The sequence below is a fragment of the Rhinatrema bivittatum genome, chromosome 19 (genome assembly GCF_901001135.1).
Source record: "Rhinatrema bivittatum chromosome 19, aRhiBiv1.1, whole genome shotgun sequence".
Classification (NCBI taxonomy): Eukaryota; Metazoa; Chordata; class Amphibia; order Gymnophiona; family Rhinatrematidae; genus Rhinatrema; species Rhinatrema bivittatum.
In genome coordinates, this window is record NC_042633.1 from 23,750 (window position 1) to 43,773 (window position 20,024).

The 20,024-nt window shown below is 50.1% G+C and overlaps 1 protein-coding gene across 1 annotated transcript in view; it reads right to left on the reverse strand.

Moving 5' to 3' along the window:
- Positions 1-1,920: 1,920 nt before the first annotated feature.
- Positions 1,921-20,024, reverse strand: part of LOC115081042 (zinc finger protein 184-like) — a gene marked incomplete at its 3' end in the record, with an annotated part of 711,587 nt that continues 693,483 nt past the window's right edge. Inside the window, exon 7 of the mRNA XM_029585554.1 lies at positions 1,921-2,465. Within this exon, the coding sequence (XP_029441414.1) occupies positions 1,921-2,465 (545 nt within the window). The remainder of the gene's footprint in view (positions 2,466-20,024) is intronic.

Consider the following 20,024-nt stretch of genomic DNA (forward strand, 5'->3'; position numbering starts at 1 on the left):
GATATATGTCTGCAACATTTACCAAAATCAGAACATTTAAACCTTTTCGCAATGGTATGGACTCTTTTGTGTTTATTAAGGTTAAATATTTGAGTAAAACATTTACGATAGTCAAAACATTTAAATGGTTTCTCACCGGTATGCATTCTTTTCTGTTTTTTAAGATCAGATTTCTGCAAGAAACGTTTATCACATTGAGAACATATAGAAACATAGAAACATAGAAATGACGGCAGAAGAAGACCAAACGGCCCATCCAGTCTGCCCAGCAAGCTTCACACATTTTTTTTCTCATACTTATCTGTTTCTCTTAGCTCTTTGGTTCTATTTCCCTTCCACCCCCACCATTAATGTAGAGAGCAGTGATGGAGCTGCAACCAAGTGGAATATCAAGCTTGATTAGTTACGGGTAGTAGGGGAAGTAACTGCCGCAATAAGCAAGCTACACCCATGCTTATTTGTTTTACTCAGACTGTGTTATTCAGCCCTTATTGGTTGTTTTTCTTCTCCCCTGCTGTTGAAGCAGGGAGCTATGCTGGATATGCGTGTAGTATCAGTTTTTCTTCTCCCCTGCCGTTGAAGCAGAGAGCTATGCTGGATATGCGTGAAGTATCAGTTTTTCTTCTCCCCTGCCGTTGAAGCAGAGAGCTATGCTGGATATGCGTGAAGTATCAGTTTTTCTTCTCCCCTGCCGTTGAAGCAGGATATGCATTGAAAGTGAAGTATCAGGCTTATTTGGTTTGGGGTAGTAACCGCCGTAACAAGCCAGCTACTCCCCGCTTTGTGAGTGTGAATCCTTTTTTCTTCTCCCCTGCCGTTGAAGCAGAGAGCTATGCTGGATATGCGTGAAGTATCAGTTTTTCTTCTCCCCTGCTGTTGAAGCAGAGAGCTATGCTGGATATGCATTGAAAGTGAAGTATCAGGCTTATTTGGTTTGGGGTAGTAACCGCCGTAACAAGCCAGCTACTCCCCACTTTGTGAGTGCGAATCCTTTTTTCCACATTTCCTCTTGCTGTTGTAGCTTAGAGCGATGTTGGAGTCACAGTAACCATGTGTATGAATGGTTTCTCACATATATGGACGGTTTTGTGGTATTTAAGTTGGGATCTTTGAGCGAAGCATCTCATTCAGAACATGTAATTGGTTTCTCACCTGCATGGATGGTTTTGTGGTTTTTAAGATGGGATCCTTGAGCGAAGCATTTATCACATTCAGAACATTTAAATAGTTTCTCACATGCATGGACAGTTTCATGTCTTAAGAGCTGACATTTGTGAGAAACATTTATCACATTCAGACCATGTAAATGGTTTCTCACCTGTATGGATGGTTTTGTGGTCTTTAAGATGGTATCTTTGAGCGAAGCATTTATCACATTCAGAACATTTAAATGGTTTCTCAAAACTGTGCATTCTTCTGTGTATTTTGAGTTGGGACATTTGTGCGAAACATTTCTCACATTCAGAACATTTAAATGGTTTCTCACCAGTGTGCATTCCTTTGTGGATTTTGAGATGGGGCATTTGTGCAAAACATTTATCACATTCAGAACATTTAAATCATTTCTCACCTGTATGGGTGGTTTTGTGGGTTTTAAGAATGGAATTTGTAGTGAAATATTTACCACATTCAGAACATTTAATTGGTTTCACACCTCTGTGAGTATTTATGTGTTTTCTTAAACTAAATTTCTGACATAAATCTTTATCACATTCAGACCATATGAACGACTTCTCTCCCTTGTGACTTCTCTGATGAACTTTAAGCCAGAATCTATATCTGAAACATTTTTCACATTGAGAACACTTACAAGGTTGGTCTTGTCTGTGAATTTTTTTGTATTCTCTCAGGTTTGATTTCTCAGTAAACCTCTCCTCACATTCAGGGCACTGAAATGGTCTTTCTCCAGTGAATTCTTACATGTGCTTCCATCTCAGCTTGGAAGAAAAAGCATTGTTCACACTGAGTGCATTTTAATGGTTTCTTTTTTAGGTGATCTTTTCCATGTGCTGTAAGTTTTGTATTCATAGGGGTCCTTATCTCTTCTTTAGACCCTGTAAATGTTTCTTCCTTTCTGTGATATTGTTGGATAGATGTGTAACTTGTCCTCTCAGGGAACTTGTTCCCACATTCAATAATTTCTTGCTGTTCAAAAGATTGTGAGTTTGTGGTGAAGTTTTCTGAAGTGTCAGCACTTTGAAATGGAGTCTCTCCTTCACGGAGTCTCTGAGTTTCTACAAGACTGGGGCAGAGGTTGAAATTTCTTCCTCGTTCAGAACATGCATATGGACTCTCTCCTTTCTGAACTACTTCTTTCCCCCTGGGTGATGTTACTCTACTGATACCTCCTGGATACTCAGCTGAAGGTCCTGGGCTGTCTCTGGAGGGGTCTCTCTCTTTCCATTCCTCCGTCTGCTGCCCATCACACATTCTCTGCCTCTCACTATTATTCCTGAATCCATCTTCTGGTGGATAAAAGCGAGAGTATGATTACTAAATTTACAACAATGGAGGGGGACGTATATAGGGAGATAGCTCCTTCTAATCAATGAACGGCATTAGGGTGACTATGGATCCCTATCATATATAACAGAGCCTGGTGCTGCTTGTAGACAGGTACAGGTGGGCAGCAGCACATGAACAGAGGGGAACAGACCATGTCTGACCTCATCCTGCTGGTTCTGTGCCTCTCATCCTCACCTCCAGTCTCTTTACTGATTGCAGTCACTCACCAAAAACTCTGCCACGCCCTGCTGTAGACCTGGGATTCATTCTGGACCCAGGTCCCTGAACCTCAGATCTGTCAGCTTAAAGTAACTGAATTCTAATGACTTAGTAATGAATATTTAACTGAGAGCCAGCATTAAAATTCACCTTCAATGTGAAACGTTTGAAATTCTCATAAGCCAAAGACTGAGTGTCAATTCCCATTGATGACCAAACTAAAAAGGTGAATAAAGATTCAATCACCAATCTTACACAATTTACTGCAGATTTTAACGACCATCACCATATGCTCTACCAGTCAATAGACCTTCATCTGCCTTATATTTAATCAGTGGTCGCAGTGACAATGCAAACTTTCTATATTTTGATCTTAAAATGCAAATAAGACACATCTGCTTGTCTCTTTTCTTCTTAAATATCACAAAAAAATCCAGACACAGGCTGTGTTTCGAAGTGGATTCTGCATCGGGGGAAATCACACAGGAAATCTCATAAGCGGTGATCCACGTCCCCATTCCTCCTTACATTCAGATACATTGGCTCTGCCGGCATTTTAAACTCTCGGTGCCAATTTTTAACTTATTGCAAATAGAGGAAGTTACAAAGAGACCACTGCTTAAACATAAGGCAGATGGAGGTCTATTGACTGGCAGAGCCTATTGTGATGGTCACTAAAAACTGCAATAATTTGTGTAAGATTTGTGATTGAATCTTTATTCCCGTTTTTACTTAGGTCAGTGAGAAATACTCCACAGCACACAGGAAGAAAGAGAGAAATGATGGCAGAAAAGGACCAAATGATCCACCCAGTCTGCCCAGCAAGCTTACGCCAGTATCTGCTGCACCGTGCAGGTTACCCCCATGCTTATCAGTTTCCCAGACTGTAAAGGGCAGGGCCCTCGGATGCTGTTTGAATCGAATTTCCTTTAACCAGTGCCGTTGAAGCAGAGAGCAAGGATGGAGCTGCATTAACAGTGTCAAGGCTTAATTGTTAAGGGTAGCAACTGCCGCACCAGCAAGTTACCCCCAGTTACCCCCATGCACTCTTTTCCTCACTTCCATCCTCGAGCCTTTAGGGACCCACAGTGCTTATCCCTTGCCCCTCTGAAATCTTTCACTGTTTCTGTCTTCACCGCCTCCTCTGGAAGGGCATTCCAGGCCTCCACCACCCTCTCCGTGAAGAAATATTTCCTGACGTTGGCTCTGAGTCGTCCTCCCTGGAGTTTCACTACCTGACCCCTAGTTCTACTGATTTCTTTCCAAAGTGAAAGGTTTGTCGTTGATTGTGCATCGTTAAAACCTCTCAGGTATCTGAAGCTCTGTATCCTGTCCCCCTGCTCCTCCAGGTTTATACATATTTAGGTCCCTCAGCCTCTCCTTATAGGTCTTCTCATACAGACCCCCCAGCATTTTGGTCGCCCTTCTCTGGACGCCTCCATCCTGTCTCTGTCTCCTTTGAGATATGGTCTCCAGAACTGAACACAGTACTCCAGGTGAGGCCTCACCAAGGCCCTGTACAAGGGGACTGTCACCTCCTTTTTCTTACTTGTTATTCCTCTCTCTGTGCAGCCCAGAGTCCCTCTGGCTTTAGCTATCGCCTTGTCACATTGTCTCGCCGCCTTCAGATAAGAAAATTGGTTCTTACCTGCTAATTTTCGTTCCTGTAGTACCACGGATCAGTCCAGACCATGGATTATGCCTCCCTTCCAGCAGGTGGAGACAGAGAAAAACTTGAAAGGCGCCCTCACTTAACCTGGTGTGCCTCCTGCATCCCTTCAGTATACAGAGTATCAAAGCAGAGAAAGACTAGCAATGAATCAACAAGAACAGAACTTTAAGAAGGAACATACAAACATGTAACCGTAGCTTTCTTGCTTAGTATGCTGCAATAACATAACCTGAATATGCGCGCAGACTTTACAGATCTCCCTGTTACCCACTCCTAGTCTTTGGGCGGGCATCTGGACTGATCCGTGGTACTACAGGAACGGAAATTAGCAGGTAAGAACCAATTTTCCTTTCCCTGTACATACCCGGATCAGTCCAGACCGTGGGAATGTACCAAAGCTTCCCTAAACCGGGTGGGACCTTGTGAGTCTCGCGCGCAATATGCCACTGCCAAAATCTCCGGGCGCCTGAACGTCCAAGCGGTAGTGGCGAGCAAATGTATGGAGCGTCTTCCAACATCAACACACAGCCCAGAATTAAAAGGGGTGTGTATTTTTTATGTTATTATTTTTATCACCTCACAGTTAGTGTTAGATAAAATATACAGTGAAAGTACTATACATGTAAGTTAATCTATTACACGTATAAATGGACAAGATTCATGACATTTATCAAGTAATCTTTATCTTTGAAACTATGTAACCAAAACCTTTCTGGCACTTTGTCAGAAATTATTACACAACTTTGATATTGCTTTACGTGCCTATCTGTGAACCGTTGTGATAGTATATAACTTAATGACGGTATAGAAAAGACTTTAAATAAATAAATAAATAAATAAGTAGCGGCTCTGCAGATCTCCTTAGCGATACCAACTGGCATTCGGCCCACGAAGCTTCTTGAGAGCGAATAGAATGGGCCTTCAGGCCCTCAGGAACCGGTCGTCATTTACAAATGTATGCAGACGAAATGGCTTCTCTCAACCATCGTCGTCTTAAGACGCCTTGTGACCCTTCATAGGACAAACAAATGATCTGAGAGTCTGAAAGAATTTGTGACTTCCAAGTAACTTAACAAGGAACGCTGAACTTCAAGCCGACGAAGCTCTCGTGCATGTTGCACATCGTTCGACAAATGAGGAAAAGCAGGAAGCTCAACAGATTGGCTTAAATGAAAAGATGACACCACTTTGGGCAAAAAGGACAGAACCGTTCGAAGAGAAACTCCCGATTCAGAGATTCTCAAAATGGGCTCCCTACAGGAGAAAGCCTGCAACTCAGAAATCCGGCGAGCTGATCATATAGCCACCAAAAACACCGTTTTCAAGGCGAGGTCCTTCAACGTCACCGACCTAATGGGTTCAAACGGCGGATCACACAATGCGAAAAGAACCAAATTAAGACTCCACGACGGACAAACCGGACGGACAGGGGGCTTCAAATGCCTTACTCCTCTGAGGAAATGCACCACATCTGGATGCCACCGAGCTACCAAGCTACCAAGCAGAGTGCCTAAGGCCGCCACCTGTACACGGAGGGAATTAAAAGACAAGCCCTTGGCTAAATCATATTGCAAAAAGCTTAACGTCTGAGCAATCGTAGCAATCTCTCGCTCACGACGCCACGTCTCAAAAACCCTCCATACTCTAATGCAGAGCTTTCCAAACTGTGTGTCGGGACACGTTAGTGTGTCGCCTGCAGTGTGCAGGTGTGTCGCGCAAGCCCGGTCAACTCTGATGCGAGTTTGGGCTTTTTTTTTTTTCTAGAGATTCACTTTTTTTTTTCAGTTTATGGGTTGCTTATTATTGGGTGATTTTTGCTGTCAATCGCGTTTTTTTGGGGGGCTTGGTAGGTGGAACGAGCCCAGCCATCCTTGCATTGGTTGCTGCTGCCGATGAGGCCTGGCCATGAGGAGTACTGACTACAAGCAGCAGTGTCTGGTGATCATGGAAGGGAGTGAAGTAGGGATGTGAATCGTTTTAGGACGATTAAAATTATCGTCCGATAATTTTAATATCGTCTTAAACCGTTATGGAACACAATACAATACAGATTCTAACGATTTATCGTTATAAATCGTTAGAATCGTGAGCCGGCACACTAAAACCCCCTAAAACCCACCCCCGACCCTTTAAATTAAATCCCCCACCCTCCCGAACCCCCCCCAAATAACTTAAATAACCTGCGGGTCCAGCGGCGGTCCGGAACGGCAGCGGTCCGGAACGGGCTCCTGCTCCTGCATCTTGTCGTCTTCGGCCGGCGCCATTTTCCAAAATGGCGCCGAAAAATGGCGGCGGCCATAGACGAAAAAGATTGGACGGCAGGAGGTCCTTCCGGGCCCCCGCTGGACTTTTGGCAAGTCTCGTGGGGGTCAGGAGGCCCCCCACAAGCTGGCCAAAAGTTCCTGGAGGTCCAGTGGGGGTCAGGGAGCGATTTCCCGCCGCGAATCGTTTTCGTACGGAAAATGGCGCCGGCAGGAGATCGACTGCAGGAGGTCGTTCAGCGAGGGTTCCGGCGCCTCGCTGAACGACCTCCTGCAGTCGATCTCCTGCCGGCGCCATTTTCCGTACGAAAACGATTCGCGGCGGGAAATCGCTCCCTGACCCCCGCTGGACCTCCAGGAACTTTTGGCCAGCTTGTGGGGGGCCTCCTGACCCCCACGAGACTTGCCAAAAGTCCAGCGGGGGTCCGGAAGGACCTCCTGCCGTCCAATCTTTTTCGTCTATGGCCGCCGCCATTTTTCGGCGCCATTTTGGAAAATGGCGCCGGCCGAAGACGACAAGATGCAGGAGCAGGAGCCCGTTCCGGACCGCTGCCGTTCCGGACCGCCGCTGGACCCGCAGGTTATTTAAGTTATTTGGGGGTGGGGGATTTAATTTAAAGGGTCGGGGGTGGGTTTTAGGGGGTTTTAATGTGCCGGTTTTTCGATTTTTCGATTTTTCGATTTTTTAACGATTTTCACGATTTTTCACGATATTTTACCCCCCCAAACGGCAACAATACGATTCCCTCCCCCTCCCAGCCGAAATCGATCGTTAAGACGATCGAGGACACGATTCACATCCCTAGAGTGAAGCACTTAACTGGCAACAATCAAAAAGACGAGGTACATGAGTGTGGGGGCCAGACATGTGCTGGGGGAGAGAGATGAGTGAGTGGGGGGCAAACGTGCTGGGGGGACAGACATGTACTGGGGGGAGGAGAGAGATGAGTATGTGGGGGACAGACAATTTGTTTTATTATTGTTTCTCATAAATTATAACAATAACATGAATCTTGGAATATATATTTTTAATATAAATTTAAGGTTTTCATGAGATAGGTTGTGTCGTGAAACATTTTATTTATGTATATATTTAAGGAAACATACATAAATTGTCGAAATATGTTTCGTTCGTTTAACCTTTAACCTCTGGTTTACTAGTAGACTGAATTACCGTGTCGTGAAATTATGTTTGTCTAAAAAGTGTGTCACCAACATGAAAAGTTTGGAAAGCTCTGCTCTAATGTATGAGAGACAAGTAGACATTTTCCTGGCTTGTAGCAGTGTAGTGACCACCTCCTCAGAATACCCCTTCTTCCTCAATCTCTGCCTTTCAAAAGCCAAGCCGCTAGACAAAAGCGAGCTGCTTGGTTGAAATATATAGGCACTTGACGGAGAAGACGCGGAAGATGCCCGAGTTGTAGAGGGCCATATACGGCCAGATTGATGAGATCCGTGAACCACGGATGTCGAGACCACTCGGGAACCACGAGAATTACCCTCCCTGGGTGGATCTCTATTCTGCGAAGCACCTAGCTCACCAGAGGCAAAGGAGGGAACATGTACAGGGGAACTGAGGTTGGCCAGGGAACTACTAGCGCATCGACCCCCTCTGCGCCGTGATCTCTCCTGCGACTGAAGAAGCGAGGAGCCTTGGCACTGTCTCGCACTGCCATCAAGTCCACGTAGGGAGTCCCACATCTGCGAGAAATGAGATCCATTGCTCCTCCGACTCAGGAAGTCCACTTGTATGTTCTCCTTCCCGGCGATGTGAGAAGCTGCTAGCATCGCAAGATTTTGCTCCGCCCAAGCCATGAGTAGCTCCGCCTCATCAGCTACAGCTTGACTTCTGGTACCTCCTTGACGTTTGAAATAGCCCACCGTCGTCGTATTGTTGGACAGGACGAGAACCGCCTGATGGCGTAATCGGGGGAGAATGTGTTGCAAGGCCAAGTGAACTGCTCTGGTCTCCAGGCGATTGATCAACCATCCGGATCCTCCGGGGACCAGCTGCTCTGTACTGACAGATCCTGGCAAACAGCTCCCCAACTGGAGAGACTGGCATCCGTGGTCACCACTATCCAGTTCGGAACTTCCTGATCCACCCCTTGAGACAGGGTGTGTGGGCAAAGCAACCACCCAAGACTAGACCTGGCATGATCGGTGAGTGGGAGAGGGAAATTCTCCGACTTGGGATCCCACCGGGAAAGCAATGCTCGTTGTAACAGTCTCATATGAGCAAAGGCCCAGGGAACCACCTCCAGAGTAGATGCTATTGAGCCGAGAACTTGAAGGTAGTCCCAAGCCTTGGGCAATGGGAGTGCCAACAAGCAACGAACTTGCCCCATCAATTTGTTCATTCGGTCCGTCGGGAGAAAAACTTTCCCGACCAAGGAGTCGAACCGGGCTCCCAGAAATTCCAATGTCTGAGAGGGGACAAGATTGCTCTTGGCCTGATTGATTGCCCAGCCTAGGGACTCCAAGAGCGGGGTCACCTTGTGGATCGCTTCCACACAGCATTCCCTGGACTTCACCCTGATGAGCCAATCATCCAGGTAGGGATGAATGAGGAGGCTTTGTCTCCGGAGGGACGCCGCCACAACCACCATGACCTTGGGGAACGTACGGGGTGCGGTCGCGAGACCAAAGGGCAGAGTGCAGAATTGGTAATGCATTCCCAGGACCATGAAGCGAAGGAACTTTTGATGATCTTCGCGGATGGGAATGTGCAAGTATGCCTCCGTCAGATCTAGAGAGGCCAGGAATTCACCCTTGCGCACCGCCGCGATGACTGAACGCAGAGACTCCATGCGAAATTGCGGCACCGTGAGAGACTTGTTTACCCTCCTTGAGGTCCAAAATTGGCCTGAAGGATCCCTCCTTCTTTGGAACTACAAAGTAAATGGAGCATCTTCCCATCCTCCACCGTTCTGGAGAGACCGGCTTTACCGCTCCCAGAGCCAGGAGACGTTCGAGAGACTGACGCACGATCTGCTGTTTGACTTGTGGACCGCATGGAGATATTAAGTAGAAATCTCGGAGAGGCCAATGCGTAGCCTTGTTCTATTATGCTTAGCACCCACTGATTGGACGTAATGCTGGCCCACGCCTCGTAAAACTGGGACAGGCGACCCCCGACCCGAGGGATAGCCGGCCCCATCTCATTGTGGAGTCCTGGATGAGAGAGAGGAGGAAGGACCCCTCTGCAACCCCGAAAGGACGAGGACCAGGCTTGGCTCCTGGCAAACGGTTGTCGCTGTCCAGCCGCTTGCTGCCTGTTCTGCTGAAACCTCCCCTGCCCCCGAAAATGAGAGCGGGAGGATGGAAACCCTCTGGAGGGTTTTGGTCTGTCCTCTGGCAACTTGTGAACTTTGTTCTCCCCCAGGGACTTTATCAACTGCTCCAAATCATCTCCGAATAAAACAAAACTCCTTTAAATGGAATAGGCCCGAGCTGAGCCTTGGAGGAAACATCCGCTGACCAGTTGCGAAGCCACAGGAGCCGCCTCGCTGACACTGCCGACGACATGGTGTGAGAGGAGGTGCGGAGCAGGTCATACAGTGCATCCGCTCCATAAGCCACCGCAGCCTCCAACTGCTGCGCCTGCTCGGACTCTCCCGGAGGAAGATCTCTAGACGTCAGCAACTGCTGAACCCAGTGCAGGCTCGCCCGCAGCATATAACTGCTACACACCGCCACCCAGATACCCAGGGCCGACACCTCAAAAATGCGCTTAAGCAGGACCTCCAGCTTGCGGTCCTGAAGATCCTTGAGAGCTGCCGAGCCTGCGACTGGGATAGTGGTCCGCTTGACAACAGCCGAAACCGAAGCGTCCACCTTAGGGGACCGCAGGAGCTCCAGAAACTCAGCCAATAACGGATAAAGCTTATCCATGGCTTGACCAAACACAAACCAGCATCCGGAGCATCCCTGGTCATCAGCTGCTGAAGCACGGGATGAAAGGAAAAGCCTGGGTCGGCGTTCGCAATCCCGCCAGGACTGGATCCACCATGTCCTGCGGCGGAGCCTGCGGGGGGGGGGAGATCTACTCCGAGCTCAGATAGAACTGCAGAAATGGGAGGTTCTAATTCCTCTCTGTGGAACAGACGGAGCACCTTAGGGTCATCTCCATCCTTGGGGTTCTGCTTCCTCTCTTCATCATCCAAGGGAAGGAGAGGCCCCTGCACCTGCAGCCGCACTGCCCGGAATCACCGGAGCGGCTGAGCCTCCCCGAAGCCACAACGCCTTTTATAAAATCGCGACCCGTAGAGACGCGGACACATCCGTGCGCTTGGCTACCTCGGGGGATGGTCCCTGCGCAGGCCTCAGCGGCAAAGCAGCCAAAAATGCTTTATGCATAAGGAGGACAAAATCTAAAGAACAGGAATCCGAATCCACGTCCTGTCCCCCTGGTCCTGATCTAAAGTACCCTCAGCACTGGCAGGGACCGGCGACAGCGCTGGGGGAAGCTCCCCCGCCCGAGCAGCAGCAAAGGTGTTTAAGATGGCTGCCGACCCTGCACTGAGGGGAAACGGAGCAGCCAGAAGCTCCCGCACAGCCGAGCGTTTCTGAGCCCCTCGAGGCTTGGCTACTGCTGCAGACCCTGACAGAGAGCTGCAAACACCGGCCCTAGAAAGCCGCGCGAACGATTCTCCACACGCCACACACTAAGATGGCCGCGGCATCGTGGGGGGGGGGGGGGGAATGGTCCGAAACACGCGGCGGAATTCGTCAAAAGCTCAGCGCTTCAGATGGGGAGGGGTCCTGGATTGCAGCAGAGCAAAAAAGAAAAAAAATGTTGAAAAAAAAATTTTTTTTTTTCAAAACACGCAAAATCAGCCCGGGGTAAGAGAGGGACTGGGGACCCCCAGTAATCTCTTCCCCAGCACCTTACCTGGCTGGAGCCCCGCGGGGTTACCGACCCCAGCTCCAATAACCCCGCAGGATTGGGAAAACTCTCCCCTGCAGAAGAGCTTCTCCCTTTTTTTTGTTAAACTTGCTTGATTCACAACTTATAGCGAGCTCACTCTTAGTTCATTTTAAGGGATAACCTAACCCCAGAAACAGGGCAAGACTGCAGGGTTTGCACCACCTCCATCTGCTGGAGACAGAGAAATACTGAAGGGATGCAGGAGGCACACCAGGTTAAGTCAGGACGCCTTTCAAGTTTTTCTCTGTCTCCACCTGCTGGCAGGGAGGCATAACCCATGGTCTGGACTGATCCGGGTACGTACAGGGAACACCAGATACTTTCACCCCAAGATCCCTTTCTTAGTGCATGCACAACAGGCTTTCACCACCCCTCCCATCACATCTTTTCGATTAGCACACTCTGCACTTCTTGGTATTGAATCTCAGCTGCCGTATCTTCAACCACCGTTCAGGCTTCCATAAGAACATAAGAAATTGCCATGCTGGGTCAGACCAAAGGTCCATGAAGCCCAGCATCCTGTTTCCAACAGAGGCCAAAACCAAGCCACGAGAACCTGGCAATTACCCAAACACTAAGAAGATCCCATGCTACTGACGCAATTAATAGCAGGGGCTATTCCCTAAGTAAACGTGATTCCCTGTACGTACCCGGATCAGTCCAGACCATGGGTTAAGCCCCCGGTCCAGCAGGTGGAGACAGACCAGAGTTCTGAGGCTGCCCATATAAGGACAGAACCCACCCAGGAACCCTCAGTATTCGTCTGTCTCCAGCAGGTGGAGCAGCTCACCCTTGGTTCCCTGTTTTAGCCTCCTGCCTCCTGGGTTCTTTCTACTTTCTTAAGGGCAAGCTCACGCAAGTACCTTTCTAGTTTGTTTTATTAAAAAAAGAATAAATACATTTTTTTGTTCAAACTGAATTTTTTTCTCTTATGTTCTGTGTTCAGGGTAGACATTTTTGTCTCCCTCACTCTTGGGGTTCCTAGGGGGGTTTTGCCCCTTGATATTTATCAGCCTAGGTTCCCTTCCCGGTGGCCTGTGTGGGTGATATTGGTGGTGCCAGTCCCTCTCCCCACTTACCTGCTGCTGAGCCCCGAGAGGTCCATTCCTCGGTTGTGCTTCAGGGACGAGTTTCATTCCCCTGACTCTGTGTTTCAGATATTTTATCTCTTTAAAAAAAAAAAAATTAATTGCGGCAGTTTTGAATTTTGTGAGGAGAGTGCGTGGTTCAATCTCCCGCCTTTCTCCTCTGGGGCTCCAAGCTCAGCTGTTTGCATTACATCGCTGCTCCCTCCTCATGCCCCGGCCACTGTGCTGTGTTGCCTATGGAGAGTCGGCCTCCCGACTCTCCCACGAAGGTGTTTGTTCCAGGTGCCTTTCTGGGGGTGAAGGCTCCTCTTTTGAATCGCCTTCATCTCAACCCCAGGGAAGGACTCCCCGACGTGCTGCAAAGCCGATTCAGTCCCGGGACCGCGCGGCTGCGGCGGCCATTTTGAATTTTTCAGATGTTTCTCTTCCTGCTTCTCCGGGGGTAGGAGACTTAATTTCTTCACGTTAACCCCCAGATTTGAGCCCGGTTCGCTCCCGGGGTGCTGCATCTGACTCCCCCTCACCTCACCCTCTCCCAAAAAAAAAAAAAAAATTTGGCCCGGGCCCGTTTTTCTTCAGAATTTATCCTTTTAATGCATGAGTCTTATCTGGCCAGTCTGCAAAGGGAAGTGGGCCCCCCCCCTCCAATCCCTCCTAAATTTCCAAGGCCTTCCCCCGAGGCTGGTTCTGACCCTCAGGGTCCTGTTAGGGTTTGTTTGGTCCCTGGAGCCCCCCTCCCGCAGCGGACCCTCCTCCCCCGCCCGCCTTGGTCCCGCCTGATGTTGGGGATGATGAGGATGAATCCACTCCCCCCCCCTTAGAGGGCGATGATCCGCGTGTTCTCCGTTTATTCTGGCAGGAAGAGTTGGAGCCTCTTATTCCCTTCGTTCTGGAAGAACTGGGAATTGATGCCCCCCCAGATGATTCTGTGGCTGCAGTGATGACGCCAAACGCGGACCCGGTCCTGGCGGGACTTAGGGCCTTACCGCGTACTTTCCCTTTTCATCCTATGCATCGCTTGCTCCTCCTCAGGGAATGGGAATCTCCGGAGATGGGTCTCCGCGTTGGGAGAGCTATGGATAAACTATACCCGCTCCCTGAGGACTGCCTGGACATGTTAAAAATTCCCAAAGTGGATTCTTCTGTCACCGCGGTGACAAAGCACATTACCATCCCGGTGGTGGGTGCCACAGCTTTACGGGATGTACAGGACCGTAAACTTGAATGTTACTTAAAACGTATTTTTGAGGTCTTAGCTCTTGGTGTCCGGGCGACAATTTGCAGCAGTCTCGTGCAGCGGGCAAGTCTTAGGTGGATGCAACAGTTGTTACTCAGCACCCAGGACCTCCCGCCTGCAGAGGCTGAGCAAGCTGAACGTTTTGTTGTGATGTCAGCTGGACACGCCTCCTTCTGTGACGTCAGACCACCTTCTGTGACGTCAGATGCTGAGGGGATTTAAACCCGGCGTCTCCTAGGTTTCCTTGCCTTGCAGCCCGGTTACCTAGAAAGTTGCTGTACCTGCTTGCCTGCCAGCCTGCCTGCCTGCCAGTCTACCTGCCTGCCTGCCTGCCTGCCAGTCTACCTGCTTGCCTGCCAGCCTGCCTGCCTGCCTGCCAGTCTACCTGCCTGCCTGCCAGTCTGCCTGCCTGCCAGTCTACCTGCCTGCCTGCCAGTCTACCTGCTTGCCTGCCAGCCTGCCTGCCTGCCTGCCAGTCTACCTGCCTGCCTGCCAGTCTGCCTGCCTGCCAGTCTACCTGCTTGCCTGCCAGTCTGCCTGCCTGCCTGCCAGCCTGCCTGCCTGCCAGTCTACCTGCCTGCTTGCTTACCTGAACTGCCTCCCGACCGTCCTCCATCGTCGGTCGGCCCAAGAATCCACTTTCGGATTACAACAGTTTGCAAGGCCATGGATCCGGCAGACCTCGCTGGCCTTCAAGCCATTCCCGGACTGGCTCAACAGCTAGTACAGCAGCAACAGGTCTTGGACAACCTGGCTGCCACTGTGGAGCAACTGGCCGCTCGGATGGATGCTGGTTCGCCAGCACCAGCACCGGACCCGGTTCCGGCTCCGGTGGTAACCCTTCACACTCCTACGCAACTCCCTACGCCAGCACGGTACGCAGGAGATTCCAAGGCTTGCAGAGGCTTTCTGAACCAATGCTTCGTAAGGTTCACTCTCCTGCCCAACCAGTTCCCCTCGGACGCCGTCAAGGTGGCCTACATCTTCTCGCTGCTGGACGGTTGGGCTCTGAACTGGGCATCTCCTATGTGGGAGAAGAACGACCCGGTTCTGAACGACTTGAATGTCTTCGTAGCTGATTTCAAGGCAGCCTTTGATGAACCAGCTTGCCAGACCTCCGCAACCTCCGAATTGCTCCAACTCAGGCAGGGAACTCGGTCCCTGGCCGATTATGCTTCGGAGTTCCGTACCCTCGCACTGGAAGTCGGATGACGGGACGACGCCCTCCGTGGAATCTTCTTAGAGGGACTTGCTGCAAGGATAAAAGACGAATTGGCGGCTCGAGACCTTCCGGAGGACCTCAACGCTCTCATCGAAGTGGCTGGCCGCATCGATCGCCGCCTTCAGCAGAGGGCCAAAGAGGGGCGTCCTCTCCGCCGTTTAGTTCCGCTGGCTCCAATCTCTCCTCGCCCATTCACACCGGGCCCACGGGGGGCTAGCACGTCCACGGAAGCCACATCCGAGGAGCCCATGCAGCTGGGAAGAGCGTCCCTGACACCTGAAGAAAGGTGGCGCCGCCGTAGTATGGGTTTGTGCCTGTACTGCGGGGGCAAAGGTCACTTCCTCGCTCAGTGCAAAGAGCGAGCGGAAAACTCCCGTGCCTAGGAGTAAGGGAGGAGTGCCTCCTAGGTTGTTTGAATGCTGCTCCTCAATGTACCGTTTCTATAACCCTCAGATATCCCGGAGGGTCTTTCAAGACTCAGGCATTCATTGACTTTGGGGCAGGAGGGAACTTCATCACTGCCAATCTTGTACATCAGCTCCGCCTGGCTACACAATCCCGGAAGCCTCCTTTACGGATTACATCCATACAAGGTACCTGCCTGCCTGGCCACATTTCTACCGAGACTGCACCACTGATCATACAGACCGGGATCCTACATTTTGAGGAGATCTCGTTTTTGGTTCTGGAGAACTCAGTTCATCCGGTGGTCCTCGGCCTACCCTGACTCCAGCAGCACTCTCCAGTGATCCAATGGAGCGATTTGCAAATTACCCAATGGAGTCCTCACTGCTTCAAATCTTGTATCAAGTCTCTACCAGTCCAGCACATTCCCTTGACTCACACCGGCTTCACCCTTCCCAGTCATTATGCGGACTACACGGATGTATTTTCTAAGGAAAAAGCAGAACTTTTGCCCCAACATCGTCCTTTTGATTGCACCATCGAACTGGTGTCTGGGGCAACTCCACCCCGAGGCAGGGTGTATCCACTATCACAACCTGAAACCAAAGCAATGTCTGAATACATTGCTGAGAACCTCGCCAAGGGGTTTATCCGACCTTCAACGTCACCCGCAGGGGCGGGATTCTTCTTCGTGGCAAAAAAGGACGGGTCCTTGAGACCATGCATAGACTATCGGGGATTAAATGCCATTACTAAAAAGAACCGCTATCCGCTTCCGCTAATTCCAGAATTATTGGATAAACTCCAGGGAGCCCGAATATTTACCAAGTTGGACTTAAGGGGGGCGTACAATTTGGTGCGTATCCGTCCCGGGGACGAGTGGAAGACAGCGTTCAACACCCGGGACGGGCACTACGAGTACTTGGTTATGCCCTTCGGTTTGTGTAACGCTCCTGCGGTGTTCCAGCACCTCATGAATGAGGTCCTCCACGAACTGCTGAACTCTTGCGTGATAGTCTACCTAGATGATGTCCTCATCTACTCACAGAATTTGACCTCTCATAGGCAACAGGTTCGGCAAGTGCTCCAAATCCTTCGTAATCACCACCTATACGCTAAACTGGAGAAGTGTCTCTTCGAACAGGAGTCGCTGCCTTTTCTTGGGTACATCGTTTCAGCTACGGGATTCCTCATGGATCCAAGTAAGGTGTCCGCCATTAAGAATTGGCCCCAACCAGTAGGCCTGAAGGCTTTGCAGCGTTTTTTAGGATTTGCCAATTTCTACAGGCACTTTATACCGCAATACTCCCGACTGGTCGCACCTCTGACCGCCTTGACCAAAAAGGGGGCCGACGAGGGTTTGGTCAGCCGAGGCATGTAAGGCCTTCAAGGATTTAAAGGAGGCCTTCCTGTTGGACACTTGTCTGCGCCATCCGGATCCGTCAAGGCCCTTCTTTGTGGAGGTCGACGCCTCCAATATAGCTGTGGGGGCAGTACTGTCTCAAAGCTCCGACTCTGGGCATTTGTTGCCTTGCTCCTACTTCTCAAGGAAATTTACGCCAGCCGAAGGTAATTACGGTATAGGAGACAAGGAACTGCTTGCCATTAAGTTGGCACTTGAAGAATGGAGACAGTGGCTGGAGGGAGCCGCTCATCCCATCACGATCTATACCGACCATAAGAACCTGGAGTTCCTCAGCCAAGCTCAACGACTCAACCCAAGGCAAACACGATGGTCGCTATTCTTTAGTCGCTTCGATTTTACCCTCAAATATCGTCCAGCATCTAAGAATGTTCGAGCGGATACGCTCTCTCGGAATGCCATCATGGATGAAAAGGAGGAACCCCTTCAACACGTCATCGACCCAGCAAAGATCGAACTAGCCAGCACCACAATCTCTACACAGGGCAGAATAGTTGTTCCACACAAAGACCGGAAGAAAGTCCTGCAATGGGCCCACGATTCCCTCATTGGAGGCCACGCCGGCAGAGGGAGGACGCTCGATCTATTGAACTGTCATTATTGGTGGCCCCGAGTCCGGCAGGATGTGCGACTTTACGTAGACTCGTGCCCGGTATGTGCCCGACAGAAGCCTCTCGGCGGCCGACCCTGGGGTCTTCTACAACCTCTACCAATACCTACAGAACCATGGACTCACATCGCCACAGACTTCGTGGTGGACTTGCCTCCTTCCGAGGGTAACACAGTAATCTGGGTCACCGTAGACCGGTTTTCTAAGATGGTACATTTGGTACCATTACCTAAGCTTCCGTCTGCACCAGAGCTAGCACTTCTTTTCACGCAACATATCTTCCGGGCCCACGGCCTTCCACAGAGCATTGTCTCCGATCGGGGACCCCAATTCACAGCCCGGTATTGGCGTGCCCTCTGCAAAAAGTTTGGGGTACAACTGAACTTGTCTACCGCTTTCCACCCACAGTCTAACGGGCAAACCGAGCGGATGAACCGTTCCCTCAAGACGTTTCTCTGAAGCTTCATTTCGCAGAGAAAGGACAACTGGGTTTCCCTCCTTCCCTGGGCTGAGTTCGCCTATAATAACCACACTCACTCGGTTACTGGGCAATCTCCCTTTCAAACGGTCTTCGGACGCCACCTCAGGACACCCGTCCCGGTACCTATCGATGTCGCTTCTCCAGCGGCCCAGACAGTGGCTACCCAACTTCACGATCTCTGAAGAGCCCTTCAGCAACGTCTCACCTCTGCAGCAAAGAAAGCACAAAGCTGTGCAAACCGCCACAGACGTGCCGCTCCAACACTTCTACCCGGTACTAAAGAATGGTTAAGTACCAAGAATCTCCACTTAGCTGGACAATCACGTAAGTTGGCATCCAGATACTGCGGCCCTTTCCAGGTGGCAGAACGAGTTGGTCTGGTGTCCTATAGACTTCGTCTGCCATCCTCCATGCGCATCCACAACGTATTTCATGTGTCGTTGTTGAAACCAGTGATATTCTCCCGTTTCAATCGGCTCACGCCGGATGCGATCTCCACCTCCCCGAACGAAGATCCTGTTTACCAAGTACGGGAAGTACGGGACGTACGCTTCCACAACCACCGATGGAAGTATCTATTGGCCTGGGAGGGCTGCGGCTCTGAGGAAGACTCTTGGGAACCTGCCCGAAATATACTGGACAAGTCCTTGTTAACCCAGTTTCATCACGACTATCCCAATAAACCCGGACCCTTGAGGAGGGGGCGTAAGAGGGGGGGGGGGGTACTGTTGTGATGTCAGCCGGACACGCCTCCTTCTGTGACGTCAGACCTCCTTCTGTGACGTCAGATGCTGGGGGGATTTAAACCCGGTGTCTCCTAGGTTTCCTTGCCTTGCAATGCGGTCACCTAGTAAGTTGCTGTTCCTGCTCAGCCTGCCTGCCTGCCAGTCTACCTGCCTGCCTGCCAGTCTGCCTGCCTGCCTGCCAGTCTACCTGCTTGCCTGCCAGCCTGCCTGCCAGTCTACCTGCCTGCCTGCCAGTCTGCCTGCCTGCCTGCCAGTCTACCTGCTTGCCTGCCAGCCTGCCTGCCTGCCAGTCTACCTGCCTGCCTGCCAGTCTACCTGCCTGCTTGCTTACCTGAACTGCCTCCCGACCGTCCTCCATCGTCGGTCGGCCCAAGGATCCACGGATTACAACAGTAGAGGTAATTTGGACAGACCTGTTGGCACTGATGGCTCATAAAACCTGTACACTTGCCTCCCAAATTCATGCCATGCGGTTGATTCCAAATTCTGCTGCTGGGCTTTTAACGGTTTTGGGATCTGAGAAACATCTTCTGTAACTCCTTCCTTTCAGAGGTTACACTGGTTACCTAATAAATGCAGACATCAATTTAAGAGGTTAACTATTGTACATAACCAACTGACAATTGAAAATCTTTGCTCCTTGGCAGATTATTTGACATTTTCTGCCCCTGCACAAGCAGCGCTTTCAGTGGACACTAATCTAATATTTGCCCCCTCAGCACAAGACTACAAACTTTATGTGTTTGCAAGCATTTTCTATCATTTCCCCATCATCATGGAATGCTTTCCCAGTTCTGTAACTCTGTGCATCCACTGAAATTCCCCCAAAACTGGAGGTGCAGGATTTATATTGACATTCTGTCCCTTCCTATAAATTCCAGACTTCACTCTCATAGCCATATAGAATTAGTTGAATGAGGCTATCAAATAATTTTATATTGTGTTTTATATTGTGTTTTAACCCCTGTTTTGAATTTCCGAATGCATGGTTCTCGGCGGAGCTCAGGTGGCATCATGTTCCAGAGGGAGGGGCCTGCAATAGTGTGGAAGTGTGGTGAGCACTTTTAAGGGAGGGGGTGTAGAGGGTGCCTGAGAGTGTGTTTCTCGTGGGGCGATTGGAGGAGTGAAATTGAAGGGAATCCTCAAGCCAGGAGTGATTGTGGTTGTACAGGGAGTTGTGAATAATGGTGAGGGTTTTGAATCTGATAAGGGAGGAGTGGGAAGC